This window comes from Maylandia zebra, linkage group LG2 (genome assembly GCF_041146795.1).
Source record: "Maylandia zebra isolate NMK-2024a linkage group LG2, Mzebra_GT3a, whole genome shotgun sequence".
In the NCBI taxonomy this organism is placed as follows: Eukaryota; Metazoa; Chordata; class Actinopteri; order Cichliformes; family Cichlidae; genus Maylandia; species Maylandia zebra.
This window is the reverse complement of record NC_135168.1, coordinates 40,647,791-40,666,869: the sequence shown is the minus strand read 5'-3', so window position 1 is coordinate 40,666,869 and position 19,079 is coordinate 40,647,791. Positions and strand designations below refer to the sequence as shown.

The window sequence follows — 19,079 nt, the reverse complement described above, 5'->3', positions numbered from 1 at the left end:
AACAAATATATAATGAATTTAATAGAATGGTAAAATAAAATGTGAAAGAGCAAATATCTTAATAAGGTAAATAAATCTGAAATTAATACAGTCAATTCAATAAGTATTAATACATTAATACAAGCAGGTTCTACTGTAGAGAAACTTGACTGAGTTGGTTGACAAGTTTACAAAGATGGGACAGGAACTTGAACTTTGGCATTTTAATGCATTTTATTATAATAGACGAGTGTGTCTCTCTCACTCTCGATACTATCCATTTAGATGGTTAGACAAGTATTGCTTAAAATGTATTACATTTGAAACAATTATTAAATAATCCAGCTATCTAAAATGAGTACTAAATGCCTTTTAGTTTATTCTGTTTAGTATTTAATGAATCTTACAGACCAAACCACAGATCACACATTACACAAATTACCATATATTGCACCATAAAAGTACCACTGTACAAAGGCCCTTACTGCATATGTTTTTAAGATATTTGAGCTTCTTAAAAGTAATGCTTTATGAGCTGTGCTAAACATACTAGTTGGGGTCATAAATCTTATGGCACAGGAGTTCCACTTTTTTCACATTAAAAGTTGCAAAAGCACTGGTACTGAAAATGAAAGGCATATTCATAGATACATACAAATGAGATACTGTATATATGAATTATATCTGTATCCTAGATAAGGTGCTGCATATGCATATCCATATACATACAGTTAGTCAGTGATAAACATTAGAACAGCTTTCATTGAGTGAAATCAACCATAACAACATTGTTTCTGAAGTGTAAGGATTAAACGAACATGTTTGGTTCTTCGGTTTTAAACACTGCAGAAGACATCAAAATGAAGGAACAGCCAGAACTTGGATCTAGACATTGACAGGTGACTGTACATGTTCATGTTTGTGGTGCATATACCGTACAGAGTGCTAAAGGCTCACTGTATTCACTTGTGTTGCATTTAAAATCCAAGCCTCATTCTAGAGGAGCACATAAAATAAATAATAAGCGACATTGCACATTTTAATTTAGGCTTTGATTAAATCGTTTTCTGAGTCCAAAGCAATGTCATTGTGCTGTTTTATAGATTTTGTTTGACATCTTCTAAACCTCTCAGGACATCATGATTAAAAGGTGTTATACTGATTTACTGCCATTATTGTCCCATTAAAATCGCTCCATATTGTTCGGAAAAATCAAGTGAAACAGTGAGACTTAACTGCAAAAATGTTGCTTAATATAATAAAATAACAAAAGCTGTCAAAAGTACTTGAATTCTTCCATGCAAAAACAACTTAAAGGCATAATGGCTAAAGGCCTTGATCTTTTCTGTTCTGTACACTTATTGATCTTATCTCTCAGCACTCTAAGTCAGCGGTCCCCAACCCCCGGGCCTCGGACCGGTACCGGTCCGTGAGTCGTTTGGTACCAGGCCGCGAGAGTTGAGGCTCAGGTGTGAAATGTATAGTTTTCAGGGTTTTTATCGGTTTTCAGCGTTATTTTGTTATCGTTTTTATCGTTTACTCGGTTTTCCTTGGTCTTTTACGTGTGTTATGAATAAATTTTCTTTTTTTCGGTACCGGTACTAGTTTTATTTTGTTGTATTTATCCGCGACACCTTAAAGGCCGGTCCATGAAAATATTGTCGGGCATAAACCGGTCCGTGGCGCAAAAAAGGTTGGGGACCGCTGCTCTAAGTCATACAGTATCTTCAGGCCTAGTTCACATATAAAGCACAAAGTCAAGTACAAAACATAAAAGTACTCAAAGTTACCACATTTACAAAATACTGATTTTCTCTTATTTCATACATTAAAACTGTAGGTTGGTGCTTTTCTGATGTTTAGTTAATTGTGCTATTTCACCTTAGTTACCCTATTTATCATACAACAAAGCTGTAGTAGACCAAGACAAAGCAGAGCAGTTAAAAATATGATATCTTATGTGTTTCATTTTTTTGAAGAGAGCGAGAGAGAGAGAGAGAGTGTGTGTATTTTCAAGGCATTTCAACATTTCAATGTCCACCTTTTTACTCTTTGATGTGGCTTCTTTTAATATCCACTGGCACAGTTTTTCAGATAGTCCATTTCATTGCATCTCCTCTTGAAATTTTCTTTTTAACATATGACAGTTGAAGTGTGGTTGAAACCATGCTGTCTTATCATGCATACTGAATGGACAGGGATGCATTGTTGACTGGCTTTTCATGGGTTCAAAGATAAAGCTCTGGGCCATGTTTTTACAGACTCAGCAGGACAGACCTGGAGGGGGGTGTATGGTTAGAGGTTTCTTCTTTCCTCTGTGAAGCCATTCTTGTCAGTGTTAATCCTGTACGCTGCAGGTGGATGGGGGTCTTATGTGGAACTGCTGCTGCTGGTTGTGGATGCCTGCCAACGAGATGAAAATTAGACAAATTTCAAAAAAAGAACAAGAGCACTTGGGACTGGGCAAACTGACACATCTCATGCAGCCGACGTCTGTCGCTTATACGGGGCTTCAAGCAGAGGACAGACTGGGTTGAGGGATTGGGCGGATCCTTGAACATGTAGTGGGGAGGAGGCAGATCTATGAATACCATGCTGCAAAATTATGTGAAGGAGAGTGGTTGCTAGGTAACTGGGTGACCGGTTTCTCTTTGCGCGTCTCCTGCACAAAGATTTAGGTCACAATTCAGTCTACAACAGACATTGTGTCATTCATGTTCAAACGTGTCATTCTGTGAAGTCAGAAACATTTAGTAGAATCACCGGTTTAACAGCACAGCCCAATTTCACTTACAAACATTCAAAAACAGGAAATAGTCCTAATATATAAGTGATGGATCATTAGGGGATGAACAGACATGCACACACACACACCATTCTTTTGAGAACATAGTGATTCAATTAAGGGCATTTTTTTCTTGGCATATATTTCAGTTTTTCTCAGTTGCTTAGGCTCAGTTCCTGAATTAGAGTTAATGCTGTCAAAACAATATACAGAATCATTCACAGCACTGTGTTGCTCATCCACAGCATAAGGAAAATTTTTCATTATTCTTTAAATTTGTAAATCTTTCAGCAGGTCTAGACAATTTGAATGCTCATGGGTTGTATTTGTCTTTGTCATCAATATAAATTATTCTTTCTCCATGGAATAGTTTTTAATCTTAAACTCTATTATAGTATATGTTACAAGTATGAAACCTTAAACTTAAAATTTAAAAAAAAACGGAGCTGAGCTGTCAGAAAAATATGTGAAGTATGAAAACCTGGGGCCAGAGGTTTTTTTGTTTTTTTCCCCCCATTTAGTATAGTTTATATTGTGACAATTGCAGGAAAAACATAGAGAAGCATAGGAAAAACCCTCACACTACATGGAAATGTAAGTGGTTCATTACAAACACAGAATTTTCACTTTGATACAAAGTGAAAAGAATTGGAGGAAAAGACTAGAAGTGAGGAAATTCGAAATAACAATCACTGTCTTCGGTCAAAATATCCCTGGTTCACACTTTTCATGTTGATATCAGAGGTATTTTTGCTAGCTCGTGAAGTAAATTTTCAGTTTTGAGTGAGTTACAGCCTCTTCACGGTAGGGTTTGTTTGTTTTTTGTTTGTTTGTTTGCTGCATGCATGTGCTGCTCTTGGTAATTAATCTTCAATGCAGAGAGTGTTGAAAATGTTTTGAGAAATCTACCAAAGCAACTGAGAAAACCTGTAACAGCAAAGGCCAGAACCTAAGCAAGCAAATAACAACAGTGTTGACTGAAGTGAAGGGTTTTTTGGTTTGTTTGTTTTGCTTTGCTTTGCTTCGGTTTCTTTTGTTTTGTTTAGTTTCTCAACATGATTGTCACTTTGTTCACCAAAAGCAATGACTATGACAGGAATACTAATTTAATACTACTTAATTTGGATGACTGTATTCGCTGAAATGTAAGCAAGACTGTAAGCCATTACGATTATTTTTGTTTAATCTTTTTTATTGTCTGAGGTCAATAAAGGTCATGATAGTAATGTTTTATGCACCAAAATAGTATAAAAGTATTAAGGGAGAAAACATAGTACTCAAATATATTAGCATGCTGTTAATCACTGTGCTGGTTAGACTGTATAAGAAGCTTTCATTAGGCCTAATGGATGAGACTGTAAGCATTAAAGCTGACACAAAAGTGGCAAAATGCATGTAATGTTAAGTAAGTCAAGTGATCTAAAAAAAACCAAAAAAAAAAAAAACATCTCCTCCTCAAAGAAAATGAAATACAAGACACTGAATAATACTAACATCCACCGAGAACAAAACAAACAGAAAAACAATTGAAACAATAGTTCTGTAATAATTAATAGAAAAGTTATCCAGGGTGGGGGAGTGAGACTTCTGCATACCTCCAACTGCAGAGCGGACTTCCTTCATTTAGGGTACTTTAGAGTGGGGAGAAAAAAAAAGCAATTCAGTGGTCAGGTCAATACAAGCACAGAAGGATTCTTTGTGTATGTGTGTATGAATCCAGTGATCAAAGAGTTGGCACTATAAACTGAATGTTATGACTTATAAATAGCACAGAATAAGCGTGGTTAGTGTGAACCTTAGAAGGGAATACTGTTACAATGTGTGCTACAGAAGTAGGTCACAACACAGTTTTACATTTAGAGTACCATACTTACCAAGAAAGAAAGACAGACAGATATGACATAGAATAATGGCAAAATTGTATCATATTTAAGTTGTTTATTCTAACCAATAAATTAAGAGATTTCTGTTTCTTCTCTCAAAACCTGTTCATCTCAACTACTGGAGATGAACTGCCTACCCTAATGTCATAGTTTCCTGCAAACATAGTGCAGACTTAAGTTTGAAGTTGTTCTGATGACCAGCAATCTCATATTCTGTATCTTCTTCATGTTGAAAGGTCATGTCATCAACAGCAAAAAACAAACAAACAAAACAAAATAGTAAGGACGATATAACTCTTTGAAAACCTGCAAAGAAAGTCACACTCCTGTCTGATCTCAAAATGCATTTCTCCTGTTTGTTTTAAAATAAATCTTATTTGACTTGTGTACCTTTGCTCATGTGCCAGTTAACATAAAACTAAACACATTGACACCAGAGCAAAAACATATTTGGGTTTCACACATGTGAAACATTATTGTTGGCATTTTTTAATCTGTACTCATTTTCTAAAGGTTGTAATGTCTCTCATGCAAAGAGAAAAACATTTCCATTGCAGATATTGCAAGTGTGTACCAGCGATTAAAAGTTTACATTTTTTTTTCACTTTGGAGTTTGTTAAACAAGAAATTGTAATAAGTAGTAGGTATCCTTTTTTAAAAAGAGTTTTTTAAAAAATGCAAAAAACATTGAGGACCTATACCTGCAGAGTAGAAGCTGCTGAGTCACTAGTGTCTGTCAGCCCTGTCCCTCTCGGTATGCTGGACACAATGTACCTGGAGCCCTTTGGCAGAGGCTGTCTAACCACCAGCTTTCCTTTCCTGGTCTCTGCTAGAAACAGACTGTACCAGTAGGCATCATTGGAGACCAGAGTGGAGTCTGCGATGGTGGAGTTCCTCTCACTGATCACACTGTTCCTGGAGGGAGGAGCTGCTTTGCTGGGCTTGGGTTTCTGACACTTGATCACGATGGTGACCAATATGGTGATGAGCAGCAGAAATGACACCAAGCCCAGACCGATGACTAAATACAGGTTGATGTCTGAGAAGATGTCATATTCCAGAGGCTCCTCAGTCATGTCAGAGTAGGCTTTAACAGCAGTCTCCATTGTGGTCAGCTTGATGGTGACTGTAGCAGAGAGAGCAGGCTCTCCATTGTCCTTGGCAACAACAACAAGTCTCTGGTGGCGTGGATCTCTGTAACTGAACATCCTCATAGTCCGGATCTCTCCATTGTATTGGTCCAGACTAAACAAGGTGGCGTCAGTCACCTGTAGAAACTGGTAGGTGATCCGAGAGTTGTGCACAGAGTCTGTATCTAAGGCTATCACCTTTGCAATCAGGGATCCTTTATCAGTGGATCTGGGGATCTTTTCCTCCACCACAGAGCCGTGTGCACGCCACGGAGACACAATAACTGGAGCATTGTCGTTCTGGTCCACAATAATGATGTGTACTGTCACGTTACTGCTGAGAGGAGGAGAGCCAGAGTCTCTGGCCTCGATGTGGAACAGAAACTCCTTCTCAATCTCATAATCAAAGGTTTTGAGTGCGTAAAGATTACCGTTCTCTGGATTGATGGAGAACAGCATGGACATGGAGGTGTTAGCTATCTCCTTCTCTATTATGAAATAAACTAGATACTGGTTTTCATGGAGGTCGGGGTCAAAGGCAGTGAGTGAGCTGAGCAAGGCCCCAGGTGCGTTATTCTCCATGACACGTATAGTATAAAATGACTGGGGGAACTGTGGGACATTGTCATTAACATCCAGCAGCTCTAAAGTCATAGTTTCATTGTCAGATAAAGGAGGAGAGCCTCTGTCTGTCACCGTGAAAGTGATGTCATATTCTGGCACCTTCTCACGGTCTAAAGGCTCCGACACTACTAATTCATAATAGTTATCAGAGGACTCCCTCAGTTTGAAAGGCATATTATCTGGAATACGTAGATCAACTATTCCATTATCACCTGAATCTTTATCACTGACACTAACTACAGCTATCACTGTGTCTGTGGGTGTGTCTTCTTTTATTGGACTCTGAAATGATTTAATTGATATTTCTGGGTGATTATCATTCATATCTGTCACCTGTATTGTAAGTTTACACTGTCCAGATACTGAGTTAGGGCCCTTATCACTGGCTATAATTTCCATTTCATACAGTTTTAAATCTTCATAATTTATCATCTCTTTGACTCTGATCTCACCATTTTCTGGATTGAGGTTAAACATCTTTTGGGTCCTTTCTGATGTATACAAACTGTATGAATAAACAATCTCAGAATTGGATCCTTCATCTAAATCAGTGGCATTCAGTTTAATTACTAGACTGCCAATTGGAGAGTTTTCCATCACATCTACGACATATTTTGCTTTTTCAAAAGAAGGGGCGTTGTCGTTGACATCAAGCACGCGAACAATGATGCTGGCTGTACCTGTGCGGGTGGGGACTCCACCGTCCACAGCAGTAAGAATTAGATTATGAACAGCCTGCTTCTCCCTGTCTAAAGGTTTTTTTAAAATCAAGTCTGCAAACTTTGTCCCGTCTCTCCCGGTCTGAATTTCAACTGAGAAATGTTCACTTGAGCTCAGATGGTAATTTTTCACAGAATTTGTTCCAACATCTGGGTCTGCAGCATTGTTCAGTGAGAATCTCTCCCCCACTGGACTTGATTCAGAAATGTCCAAATGCATCGTCCCCCTCCGAAAATGTGGAGCGTTGTCATTAATGTCCGTTATTTCCACCTCAATATTAAACATCCGCACAGGATTCTCGATAGTAGCGTCTAATTTAAGAACGCAGTATGATGTTGTCTTCGATGGACAGAAAAACTCACGGTCAATCCTTTCTAAAATGTACAGCTCCCCCGTTACCTTGTTAATGTCGAGGTATTTTTTGTTAGCTACTACATCCACGCGCATTTTTCTTTCATTCAGCGTCTTCACATCTAACCTCAGGTCGGTTGCTAGATTTGCAACAACAGAACCTTCCTCCATTTCTTCAGGAATAGAATAATGGGTGATTGAAGACGCAGTATTCACGATAGCAGAAAGAAAGAAAATCAGGGAAACGTACCCTGTCCCGCATGACTGTTTGAGATGGTGCATCATCGTGAAGCTTCCGTAACTCTGAAACACCTTGAAATGTGCGGAAACGCAGGTAAATCGTCCTCTTGTTGACTAAACACACGAAACGGACAACATCAGAGAAAATGTTTCTTCCTCACGAATGACGTACATTTTAAATGGGACCACCTATTCTCCTTCCTCCAATAAATTTACGTGAAATCAATGACCTCACTAATGGGTGTGTTTTTCTGCAAAACAGCGACGGAAACAATTGCGCAACTTTTTCAATAAAAAAAAAAACATAAAAATAAAATTGTTGTTTTTATTAAATAACAACAGAATCAGGGCGTCTCAATTCCCGTTTAAGAAGTTGCTGATGCGAACTGGGACGTGAATTAGTGAATGCACACGAAGTACTTCCCAGTTTTCGGCATCTTTTCATTTCTTCATGCACTTTTTTCTTTATTACGCAATTATCATGAGGAAAACAGCGAGTTTGTAACACAGTATCCCGTTTGTCTGGCGGAGTGCGAGGTTTCCTGTGCTGATGCATGAAACAGTACTGGACAAGTAATGACATCAAATGTATCACTGCGCATTGCGAATGGCAGTTACTCTGTTATGATGTGCTACCGATTTTCCCGTCTTTTCTGTCTGTTTTCAATGCCTAAGGAATGATATAAAGGCCGGTTTAATTGCAAGACACATCTATTTTTGAAACGGCGCTAAAATTATATTACATGTTTTGTGCCATAAAACTTTATTGCGATTTAATAAACTGTATGCATCACCCGGGTCTTTGTCACACTCACCTAAAGACTGTTTGCTCTCGCTATTGGCAAGGTACACAATGCCTGCCTGCTACTTTACACATAAAATTTAGGCAAGCTACTCGATATAGTGTGCACTCAAAGAGACAATGGAAAGAGTTAAGATATTAATATTAATAATAATAATAATAATAATAATAATAATAATAATAATAACAACAATAACAACAATAACAATAAGAATAATTTCAGCCAAGTACAGAAAAGTAAGTGCCAGTTAGTGATCAGACCAGTCAACAAAACTAAACAAACACACCAAGCATGTCTGTATTTTTGTAGTTTACGTACAGTTTCAGTGCGTGTATATATGAAGGCTTTCGTTCTTAAATGTTTGTGCATGCTCGATTATTAACATATTTATTTGAACGCTTGAACTGACTATGTAATATTTTCTTATCTTTTCTTTTTTTTTGGGGGGGGGGGGGGGGGGCATGTTACTGTCTGTGGTTTTATGCACTCTATTTGCAGTGTTTCTACTGAGTTTTGGACCTTGCCTCTATTGGCACAGCCTACTTAAAAACTCAGTTCTCACATAGGCTCATTTGTAAGTCTCTGTGGTTCTGCATTTATACTGTGTAGAAGTTTCCTCCCAAAAATCATAGTGGAAAGGTTTCACCATTAGGTGTGTTGCTATATGGTCAGAATATTTCAAGTATTTAAACAAAATGTAAATATCATATTTATGACACATTTAATTTCCTCAAAACATGTCTAATTTTTCTTTTTAGGCAACCTTTGTATACTGTTAATCTCTCATCTTCCTTTGTTACATGTTTTGGGTGTAATTCTTTAAAAAAAAACTGTACACACAAAATGTACAGTTGAACAATATTTTTCTTTCTTCCCAATAAATATTCCTTTAGTAGATATCTAGTCAGATTAACAAAGTTATTCCTTTGACCACACTAATGATGATGGAGAGAAACTCTGATTTGCTTATTGACCCAAATACCAAATATAGATATTTAAAAAAAAAAAAAAAATAGAGGTCGGTAGATTTAAGTAAACTGACTGGACTGGGATGGATTCAAATTCCAAAGCTGAATTAATGATTCAGTCCAACACTGATCACTTGTAAGCGGAGGGGTGGACATTGACAAAGTACATCAGTATAAATAAATGCTGAATGTAAACGTTTCCCATACCTGCAGAGTAGAAGCTGCTGAGTCACTAGTGTCTGTCAGCCCTGTCCCTCTCGGTATGCTGGACACAATGTACCTGGAGCCTTTTGGCAGAGGCTGTCTAACCACCAGCTTTCCTTTCCTGGTCTCTGCTAGAAACAGACTGTACCAGTAGGCATCGTTGGAGACCAGAGTGGAGTCTGCGATGGTGGAGTTCCTCTCACTGATCACACTGTTCCTGGAGGGAGGAGCTGCTTTGCTGGGCTTGGGTTTCTGACACTTGATCACGATGGTGACCAATATGGTGATGAGCAGCAGAAACGACACTGAGCCCAGACCGATGACCAAATACAGGTTGATGTCTGAGAAGATGTCATATTCCAGAGGCTCCTCAGTCATGTCAGAGTAGGCTTTAACAGCAGTCTCCATTGTGGTCAGCTTGATGGTGACTGTAGCAGAGAGAGCAGGCTCTCCATTGTCCTTGGCAACAACAACAAGTCTCTGGTGGCGTGGATCTCTGTAACTGAACATCCTCATAGTCCGGATCTCTCCATTGTATTGGTCCAGACTGAACAAGGTGGCGTCAGTCACCTGTAGAAACTGGTAGGTGATCCGAGAGTTGTGCACAGAGTCTGTGTCTAACGCTATCACCTTGGCAATCAGGGATCCTTTATCAGTGGATCTGGGGATCTTTTCCTCCACCACAGAGCCGTGTGCACGCCAAGGAGACACAATAACCGGAGCATTGTCGTTCTGGTCCACAATAATGATGTGGACGGTCACGTTACTGCTGAGAGGAGGAGAGCCAGAGTCTCTGGCCTCGATGTGGAACAGAAACTCCTTCTCAATCTCATAATCAAAGGTTTTGAGTGCGTAAAGATTACCGTTCTCTGGATTGATGGAGAACAGCATGGACATGGAGGTGTTAGCTATCTCCTTCTCTATTATGAAATAAACTAGATACTGGTTTTCATGGAGGTCGGGGTCAAAGGCAGTGAGTGAGCTGAGCAAGGCCCCAGGTGCATTATTCTCCATGACACGTATAGTATAAAATGACTGGGGGAACTGTGGGACATTGTCATTAACATCCAGCAACTCTAAAGTCATAGTTTCATTGTCAGATAAAGGAGGAGAGCCTCTGTCTGTCACAGTGAAAGTGATGTCATATTCTGGCACCTTCTCACGGTCTAATGGCTCCGACACTACTAATTCATAATAGTTATCAGAGGACTCCCTCAGTTTGAAAGGCATATTATCTGGAATATGAAGATCAACTATTCCATTATCACCTGAATCTTTATCACTGACACTAACTACAGCTATCACTGTGTCTGTGGGTGTGTCTTCTTTTATTGGGCTTTGAAATGATTTAATTGATATTTCTGGGTGATTATCATTCATATCTGTCACCTGTATTGTAAGTTTACACTGTCCAGATACTGAGTTAGGGCCCTTATCACTGGCTATAATTTCCATTTCATAAAGTTTTAAATCTTCATAATTTATCATCTCTTTGACTCTGATCTCACCATTTTCTGGATTGAGGTTAAACATCTTTTGGGTCCTTTCTGATGTATACAAACTGTATGAATAAACAATCTCAGAATTGGATCCTTCATCTAAATCAGTGGCATTCAGTTTAATTACTAGACTGCCAATTGGAGAGTTTTCCATCACATCTACGACATATTTTGCTTTTTCAAAAGAAGGGGCGTTGTCGTTGACATCAAGCACGCGAACAATGATGCTGGCTGTACCTGTGCGGGTGGGGACTCCACCGTCCACAGCAGTAAGAATTAGATTATGAACAGCCTGCTTCTCCCTGTCTAAAGGTTTTTTTAAAATCAAGTCTGCAAACTTTGTCCCGTCTCTCCCGGTCTGAATTTCAACTGAGAAATGTTCACTTGAGCTCAGATGGTAATTTTTCACAGAATTTGTTCCAACATCTGGGTCTGCAGCATTGTTCAGTGAGAATCTCTCCCCCACTGGACTTGATTCAGAAATGTCCAAATGCATCGTCCCCCTCCGAAAATGTGGAGCGTTGTCATTAATGTCCACGATTTCCACTTCAATGTTAAACATTCGCACTGGGTTCTCAACGGAAGCGTCTAATTTAAGAAAGCAAGACGTGGTGGTCTTTAGAGGACATAAAAACTCTCTGTCTATCCTTTCCAGAATAAAGAGCTCTCCTGTGTCTTTTTTGATGTCAAGATATTTTTTATTGCCTACAACGTCAACGCGGATTTTTCTATTACTCAGACTTCTTGTATCTAATCCCAAATCTGTTGCTAAATTCGCAACAAGAGAACCTTCGTCCATTTCTTCGGGAACCGAATAATGGGTGACTGTCGATACCGGATTCATGATGGGAAAAAGAAAAAGAAATACTGAGACATACCATCTTCGGGAACACTTGAGATTACGGTGAGCCATTGAGGAAAAGAATGCGTATTTAAAATCTTTTAATTTCTTCTATGTTCAGACAAGGTGAAGCAATCCTCAAATCTCTGACGAAAGGCAATACGGTAATTTCTGGAGAAAATATCTTTATGCCGCTGTCTTCCGAGCCTGGTGTAAATATGCCATATACAACGCCTACAATGAAGTATCGTGAGAATTATGACGTCACATGAGATTAGGTTTTACTGAAGAGCAGCGCCATCAACAGTATTTAGAGAATTTTTCCGAGTCGTAACAAACTAGAACTTTATTTTTTATTAAAAACAAAAAACAATAATGTTATGAAATACTTCAATTATATTTTTGCCTGCTTTAAGATTTGAATTTCATACTCCAAATATACTTCCTGTTTATTCTGTTTTCTCATTGTAGTTTTTATTCTTCGTGTTTCTTATAATGATATATAATTTTATTTAAACATAGGCTAAATTGCATCATGTAAAACATAAAGACACAACAAATGACTCTGCATTAGGCTTTCAATCAGCGACTTCTGAAAAATGCAATCCAAACAATTTAATATGACTTTCTGGTGTAAGTGATGGGCCTCTGGAATTCATTTAGTTAAATTTCGAGAAATTATTATTATCCATCCATATTTAAGTATTATCCAAAAAATGTGAAGGTTATAAATATCAACTCTTAATAAAAATAAATTTGATAATGCTCAACGTATATCTAAATGACAGCTTTGACCAGAATCAGAATGAAGACAGTATGTCTCAGTGCAAATTTCTAAAATTTGAAGCTGTAAGTTTTGGAAGTTTTTCTATACACAATAGATGCACCTTTGGGTGCTAAAAGGGAGACATAACTGGGGTTTTAACATTTCAAAGTTTTAGAAAAAGAAAAAAAATTCTGAAATTTTCTGTTCAACATGTTCCTTTATGCCTATATTTCATAAAAGTGCAACAAAAGATTTATATATATATGTGCTGAAGGTGTCTTTAAGTGACTTTTTTTTTATCATACCTGCAGAGTAGAAGCTGCTGAGTCACTAGTGTCTGTCAGTCCTGTCCCTCTCGGTATGCTGGACACAATGTACCTGGAGCCCTTTGGCAGAGGTTGTCTAACCACCAGCTTTCCTTTCCTGGTCTCTGCTAGAAACAGACTGTACCAGTAGGCATCGTTGGAGACCAGAGTGGAGTCTGCGATGGTGGAGTTCCTCTCACTGATCACACTGTTCCTGGAGGGAGGAGCTGCTTTGCTGGGCTTGGGTTTCTGACACTTGATCACGATGGTGACCAATATGGTGATGAGCAGCAGAAATGACACCGAGCCCAGACCGATGACCAAATACAGGTTGATGTCTGAGAAGATGTCATATTCCAGAGGCTCCTCAGTCATGTCAGAGTAGGCTTTAACAGCAGTCTCCATTGTGGTCAGGCTGATGGTGACTGTAGCAGAGAGAGCAGGCTCTCCATTGTCCTTGGCAACAACAACAAGTCTCTGGTGGCGTGGATCTCTGTAACTGAACATCCTCATAGTCCGGATCTCTCCATTGTATTGGTCCAGACTGAACAAGGTGGCGTCAGTCACCTGTAGAAACTGGTAGGTGATCCGAGAGTTGTGCACAGAGTCTGTATCTAAGGCTATCACCTTGGCAATCAGGGATCCTTTATCAGTGGATCTGGGGATCTTTTCCTCCACCACAGAGCCGTGTGCACGCCACGGTGACACAATAACAGGAGCATTGTCGTTCTGGTCCACAATAATGATGTGGACGGTCACGTTACTGCTGAGAGGAGGAGATCCAGAGTCTCTGGCCTCGATGTGGAACAGAAACTCCTTCTCAATCTCATAATCAAAGGTTTTGAGTGCGTAAAGATTACCGTTCTCTGGATTGATGGAGAACAGCATAGACATGGAGGTGTTAGCTATCTCCTTCTCTATTATGAAATAAACTAGATACTGGTTTTCATGGAGGTCGGGGTCAAAGGCAGTGAGTGAGCTGAGCAAGGCCCCAGGTGCATTATTCTCCATGACACGTATAGTATAAAATGACTGGGGGAACTGTGGGACATTATCATTAACATCCAGCAGCTCTAAAGTCATAGTTTCATTGTCAGATAAAGGAGGAGAGCCTCTGTCTGTCACAGTGAAAGTGATGTCATATTCCGGCACCTTCTCACGGTCTAATGGCTCCGACACTACTAATTCAAAATAGTTATCAGAGGACTCCCTCAGTTTGAAAGGCATATTATCTGGAATATGAAGATCAACTATTCCATTATCACCTGAATCTTTATCACTGACACTAACTACAGCTATCACTGTGTCTGTGGGTGTGTCTTCTTTTATTGGACTCTGAAATGATTTAATTGATATTTCTGGGTGATTATCATTCATATCTGTCACCTGTATTGTAAGTTTACACTGTCCAGATACTGAGTTAGGTCCCTTATCACTGGCTATAATTTCCATTTCATAAAGTTTTAAATCTTCATAATTTATCATCTCTTTGACTCTGATCTCACCATTTTCTGGATTGAGGTTAAACATATTTTGGGTCCTTTCTGATGTATACAAACTGTATGAATAAACAATCTCAGAATTGGATCCTTCATCTAAATCAGTGGCATTAAGTTTAATTACTAGACTGCCAACTGGAGAGTTTTCCATCACATCTACGACATATTTTTCTTTTTCAAAAGAAGGGGCGTTGTCGTTGACATCAAGCACTCGAACAATGATGCTGGCTGTACCTGTGCGGGTGGGGACTCCACCGTCCACAGCAGTGAGTATTAGATTATGAACAGCCTGCTTCTCCCTGTCTAAAGATGTTTTCACAATCAGGTCTGCAAACTTTGAACCATCTCTCCCGGTCTGAATTTCAAGCGCAAAGTGTTGATTTTTACTAAGATGGTAATTTTTTACTGAATTTGAACCAAAATCGGGATCCACAGCATTAGGTAGGGAAAAGCGCTCCCCTGGCGAGGTCGATTCGGATATATCTAAATGCATCGTGTCTCTACGAAAAAAAGGCGCATTGTCATTGATGTCCATTATTTCAACCTCAATGTTGAACAGACGAATTGGATTTTCGATCGTCACATCCATTTTAAGAAAACACGATGGATTCTTGCTGTTACATATGTATTCGCGGTCAATCTTTTCAGAAACAAATAACTCTCCTGTGTCTTTATTGATTTCAAGATATCGCTTATTGGCGATGACATCCAGTCTCATGTTGCGTCTACCCAGTGATTTTGCGTCCAGACCCAAATCCAATGCTAGATTAGCGACCACGGAACCTTGTTCCATCTCTTCGGGGATTGAGTAGTGTGTAACAGCAGATATAACGGAGACGGCCACACAGAAAAAAATGAGCATCGACACGTACCTCACCCCAGAGCGATGACATAATTTAAAATCCATGATTATTAGTTCGTCTCGTTCACAAATAAAACGCCTCTGGATGGGCAAAATCGATGTCTCGGTTCCAAGAAAGCACACCTCTATGAATATCAACAAAGAGGTTATATACTATGACCTCGGGCTGCTAGAAGAAAGAACCATGTAAAAATGGAGGTTCTGTTACTTTCCTCAGTTATCTGGATGGTGACGTCACGTGGACCTGATTTTTTTTTTGTGGTAAAGAGCGACGCGTTGTGTTATCTCTCACTTGAATTAACCGACTTCGAAAGTATAACGCTGATATGCTTTACAAATGTAGTTGTTATAGTTATTAGTGTCGTTGCTCCTACAGCTGTCCTCCTAATTTACCTAAAATATAGATCGTTTGTAGCATTCAACTGCAGTTACTAGATGCCAACAAAAGCACAGCAAGATAATTAATTTGATTAATAAACACATAATTTGTTTTCTTATTGGTATTTGGTTGAGTGGTTTTAAAAAATAATGGATACACAGTGTTAACGGTGTTGATTAAGCAGAGAAACAGCAGTAAAACCATAGAACTGGTAAGTGTAAAAATTTCACTCGTTGCTTCTCCATACCTGTAGAGTAGAAGCTGCTGAGTCACTAGTGTCTGTCAGTCCTGTCCCTCTCGGTATGCTGGACACAATGTACCTGGAGCCCTTTGGCAGAGGTTGTCTAACCACCAGCTTTCCTTTCCTGGTCTCTGCTAGAAACAGACTGTACCAGTAGGCATCGTTGGAGACCAGAGTGGAGTCTGCGATGGTGGAGTTCCTCTCACTGATCACACTGTTCCTGGAGGGAGGAGCTGCTTTGCTGGGCTTGGGTTTCTGACACTTGATCACGATGGTGACCAATATAGTGATGAGCAGCAGAAATGACACCGAGCCCAGACCGATGACCAAATACAGGTTGATGTCTGAGAAGATGTCATATTCCAGAGGCTCCTCAGTCATGTCAGAGTAGGCTTTAACAGCAGTCTCCATTGTGGTCAGCTTGATGGTGACTGTAGCAGAGAGAGCAGGCTCTCCGTTGTCCTTGGCTACAACAACAAGTCTCTGGTGGCGTGGATCTCTGTAACTGAACATCCTCATAGTCCGGATCTCTCCATTGTATTGGTCCAGACTAAACAAGGTGGCGTCAGTCACCTGTAGAAACTGGTAGGTGATCCGAGAGTTGTGCACAGAGTCTGTATCTAACGCTATCACCTTGGCAATCAGGGATCCTTTATCAGTGGATCTGGGGATCTTTTCCTCTACCACAGAGCCGTGTGCACGCCACGGTGACACAATAACAGGAGCATTGTCATTCTGGTCCACGATAATGATGTGGACGGTCACGTTACTGCTGAGAGGAGGAGATCCAGAGTCTCTGGCCTCGATGTGGAACAGAAACTCCTTCTCAATCTCATAATCAAAGGTTTTGAGTGCATAAAGATTACCGTTCTCTGGATTGATGGAGAACAGCATAGACATGGATGTGTTGGCTATCTCCTTCTCTATTATGAAATAAACTAGATACTGGTTTTCATGGAGGTCGGGGTCAAAGGCAGTGAGTGAGCTGAGCAAGGCCCCAGGTGCGTTATTCTCCATGACACGTATAGTATAAAACGACTGGGGGAACTGTGGGACATTGTCATTAACATCCAGCAGCTCTAAAGTCATAGTTTCATTGTCAGATAAAGCAGGAGAGCCTCTGTCTGTCACAGTGAAAGTGATGTCATATTCTGACACCTTCTCACGGTCTAAAGGCTCCGACACTAGTAATTCATAATAGTTATCAGAGGACTCCCTTAGTTTGAAAGGCATATTATCTGGAATATGAAGATCAACTATTCCATTATCACCTGAATCTTTATCACTGACACTAACTACAGCTATCACTGTGTCCAATTCAATGTTTTCAGTGACTGGAGTTTGAAAAGACTTGATAGAAATTTGTGGATGATTATCATTCATGTCTTCTACAATAATCTTAATTTTACATTGGCCTGATAATGCACCAACCCCTTTATCGGTTGCTATAACTTCCATATCATAAATCCTGAAATCTTCATAATTTAACACCCCCTTTACAGTGATCTCACCTGTCGTAGGGTTTAGATTAAAGGTTTCCTGTGTTTTTTCCGATGTATACAGACTATATGAATATACTATTTCTGAATTTAAGCCTTCATCTAAATCTGTCGCATTAAGATGAATAACAATACTTCCAACTGGAGAATTCTCCAGTACACTAACCTGATAACTGTCTTCTTCAAATTTAGGGGCGTTGTCATTTGTATCTAAAACGTGAACAAAAACAGTAGCAGTTCCTGAACTAGGCGGTATACCGCCATCTACGGCCGTAAGAATTAAATTATGAGCAGCGCGTTCTTCTCGATTTAGTTTTTTTGTAAGGATCAAATCAGCAAATTTTGATCCATCTCTTCCTGTTTGAATTTCGATAGTGAAATAATCACTCTCACTCAAGTGGTAGGCTTTTACGGAGTTCGATCCAACATCTGGATCAACTGCGTTGCTCACTGAAAAACGCTCTCCAGCCTCTGTCCCTTCTGAAATGTCTAAATCTATGGTGTCTCTTCTGAAGTGGGGCGCGTTATCGTTTATGTCCATTATCTCCAATTCTATGTAAAAAATTCTTTTGGGATTTTCGATTATTGCCTCCATTTTCAGATAACATGACGTCTTAGCGGGACAGAGAGATTCTCTGTCAATTCGTTCAACAATGTACAGCTCCCCTGTTTCTTTGTTCACGTCCAGATATTTTCTATTTGCAATGATCTCTAGACGCATTTTCCGTTCGACCAGTGTCTTCACATCTATTCCCAAATCCCCGGCTAGATTTGCTACAACAGAGCCTTCTTCCAGTTCCTCGGGAACAGAGTAGTGTGTCACAGCTGCAGTGCACTTTATATTGGAAGCGAGGAGAATGAATATCAGCACATACCTTCTCCAGTGTCCAAAGCAGACAAATCCCTTCATTCTTACTACGACCTTTCTTTTCTTAAGCAATTTAAAACAAGTGGGCTTTAAAGAAGAGGTAGGCGTCAGTTAAATCTCCCCCGAAAATGCAAGTACAGTGTCTGGAAATCCTTGAAATCCAAATTCACCAGGAGCTGCTCGTTTTCCGTTCTCTTCCTCTTATCTAAAATTTTACTGGGGTGGCGATCGAGATGTCACTATTGTCCCGTAAGTTAGATTGGGAAACAGCGCCTCTGCCTGAAATAAAATGGCCATCACACAATATTTTTTAATGCAAAAATAATTTACTAATTTGCCCCAAGATTAAACTTAAACACTAAGAAATGCTTAGGAAGTTTATTCGTAATGATTTACACGGCTGATGTGGAAGATGCGTTTTCATGGGAGTATTTTACTTTTTTTATTTTCACTTGAATGGGTCGCTGCACGACATAGAATAAGTATATTCATATCATTTTCTGTAAAACGTCTCTTTTTATTTCCAAAATATTTTATATAAACTGCAAAAAGGGAAAACGTTTGTTTCACCTAAAATAGTATGTTTCATCAGTTTGCTTTAGATAACTACATTGAACTAAATGTCGAATAAAG

General features: G+C 39.4%; 1 protein-coding gene across 8 annotated transcripts in view; it reads right to left on the bottom strand.

Moving 5' to 3' along the window:
• Positions 1-188: 188 nt before the first annotated feature.
• The window catches only part of LOC101482391 (protocadherin alpha-C2), a 39,013-nt gene continuing 20,122 nt past the window's right edge, over positions 189-19,079 (bottom strand). For 2 of the 8 annotated variants that reach the window (XM_076873640.1, XM_024804844.2), the window contains exons 2-3: positions 4,360-4,395; positions 189-2,382 (exon numbers count right to left, since the gene is read on the bottom strand). In XM_076873640.1, coding sequence (XP_076729755.1) covers positions 4,384-4,395 — 12 coding nt within the window. In that variant the 3' untranslated portion in view covers positions 189-2,382; positions 4,360-4,383. The other 6 variants (XR_013093066.1, XM_024804856.2, XM_024804843.2 and 3 more) reach the window with 6 other exon arrangements.